The sequence below is a fragment of the Leptopilina boulardi genome, unplaced genomic scaffold (assembly GCF_019393585.1).
Source record: "Leptopilina boulardi isolate dan_hultmark-lab unplaced genomic scaffold, ZJU_Lbou_2.1 LbouV2_316, whole genome shotgun sequence".
Taxonomy (NCBI): Eukaryota; Metazoa; Arthropoda; class Insecta; order Hymenoptera; family Figitidae; genus Leptopilina; species Leptopilina boulardi.
The window spans coordinates 3,623,799-3,626,238 of NW_026137881.1; the positions used below are offsets into that span (position 1 = coordinate 3,623,799).

General features: G+C 35.0%; 1 protein-coding gene across 1 annotated transcript; it reads right to left on the reverse strand.

The window, feature by feature from the left end:
- Positions 1–519: 519 nt before the first annotated feature.
- Positions 520–2,178, reverse strand: LOC127283987 (KRAB-A domain-containing protein 2-like). Its single transcript, XM_051309214.1, has 2 exons — positions 1,486–2,178; positions 520–1,395 (listed from the first exon to the last, which is right to left on the reverse strand). The coding sequence occupies exons 1-2, from the start codon at positions 2,176–2,178 to the stop codon at positions 520–522; spliced, it is 1,569 nt and encodes a 522-aa protein (XP_051165171.1).
- Positions 2,179–2,440: the final 262 nt, after the last annotated feature.

Below are 2,440 nucleotides of genomic sequence, written 5' to 3' on the forward strand. Positions count from 1 at the left end.
TTTACATACAAACTTTATATTTAGCTCGAGTAAAAAAAACTCTTGAGGGTATTAAGTATATATATATATACGTATACGTATATATATGTCGTAGGCAAATAGAAGAATCCGGCAGTAAGCCTACTGCCTAGGCAGTAAGCTTACTGCCGGCAATTAAAGGAAATCGTTCAGATTCTTCTATTTGCCTATGGAGTAGGCTTACTGCCGGGCAGTAGGCTTACTGCCCGATGAAGATTGGGCATATAGACAACTCGCATCAGCATCCCCAATGTGTGATTGACATAAGTGCATTACAGTAATAATAATTTAATAAATACGGAGAAATTAAATTGAAAGATGAAGTAAAATATAAATTTATGAAGAAATATAATACCTACTGTTTTTAAAATAAAATAAATGAAATAAAAACTACACTTTTCTTAATTATTTTGTTTATTTATTAATTAAACTTCTGAAAATTGAAGTTACGTCGACGAAGTGTATTTTTTAAAATTGTCAATTTTCAACAAATATTTATTATTATTTATTATTACATGGATTTGCATTGTGGCACCGTGAACCACATTTAATTTTTGACTTGAAGCAGGAACAGCGTTTCGTGGAGCATTGACTTTTTGTAGCCATACAATTACATTTTTTGTAGCCCTGACCTCCACCGCTGGATTGATAAGATGCAGCTTCTCGAAGAGAAATGGAAATATCTCTTTGAACGTCTTGAAGGTGCATCACAGCAGCTCCTGATTTTTCAATTTCGGTCCTAGGAAACCAGACGTTGATCACTCCATTCTCAGTTCCTACTTGATATACTCCATTTTTGAAGTCCGTGATAATTCCAAAGATTTTCCCGAAATCTAAAGGCCCTCGATCAACAGAAGGAATTGTTATGGTAACACAATCTCCGATAGAAAGTGGCGGAAACAATTCTTGAGAAAATGTTACCATTTTCTCAGCTGCAATTTTTTGCCTTTTGTTGCAGTCTTCTTGGGCATCGAGTAGGTGTTTCCCTCTTGCACAAAGTAAACAAATAAATTTATCTGCAGCAACTTGATTCACGCATTGAAAATGAAATTCAGCATCGCATTCCATACAAGAAACGGTGTCTTTTACTTCCATTGGTGTTTCACAAATACCGCAAAATTTTTGTATTTGACCCTGTGCTCTTGATTCAGTCCCATTTTCTTCGTAGGTTTGTGAACTTGAAGATGATAGGTCCTCTTGATTGGCATGGAGTTCTTTGAAACTGGAAAGAGCATTTTCTAAATCTTCCTCTGTTTCTAAATTTTCTGTCACACTGTCAGGTAGATTAAAACATGCTAAACCATTCCTTATTGGCCCAAGTATGGCTTCGTATGGAGCTCTATTAATTATGCGGTGCTTTGAAGTGTTTTTTAGCCACTGAAATAAAAATGAGAAAACAATGATTTATAGCTTATTTAAAATTTTTTAATTTATTTAAGTTTTTGTAAATAAAAATAGAAAAATTACCTGAACTTCATAACAGCCTCGTGCCCACTCATTTGATTTTTTGTCGACCATCCATGCCCGCAGCATGTTTTCGACGTCGGCATTAGCGCGCTCAACGCTCCCCTGAGTTTGTGGATGACGAGGTCGTCCATGAACCATTTTACTATGGGGCCAAATAGAAACGAGCTCGCGGATAACATTGGCAGTAAATTCTCTACCATTGTCGCTCTGCAATATGGCCGGTGCCCCAAAAGTGAAGAAAATTTTTGATAATTCTTTTGCGACATTAGATGCATGTTTTGACTTGATAGGACGAAGGTGTAAAAACTTTGTGGCATGATCTTGGTAGTTAATGAGCCATCTGTATTCTCCATCCGGACAAGACTGAAAATCAATCAGGTCAACTTGACCACGTGCGTTAAAACCATGCGAAATAATTGGTTTGACAACTACACCTTTCCTTTTACTTGATTTCTTCAGATTACAAGTTTCACATAAATTGTTGAATATTTCACAAGCATTTCTGGGGATGCGCCACTTTTTTTTCATATAGTATATCATCCTGTCACGGCCCCCATGCCCAGTTTGAGTATGTGCTTCCATTAGTTTTGTATAATATTCTTCAAACGGGACCATATAAACAAGATCGTCACTTCCACTACTCCTTTTTAAAATTAAATTGCACTCAGAACCAATCTGCACGATTTCATACATTTTTGAATAGTGATAGTATTTTTTAGTATTTTTTTCACTTCCACTAATCAAAATTGTTTTCACTTTTTCATATTGTTCTCTGTCCCACATGGATCTGTTTCCTTTTTGAGTTTCAAATTTACTTTTACATTGTTTTTCAAATTCACAACGATTCACTGAACTGACATCCATTATTATTATAATTAATAATAAAATAATAGAAGGTTAACAAATAAAAATGTACATAAAGTTACTACTTTCTACTTCAACGGTTCTTAGACAT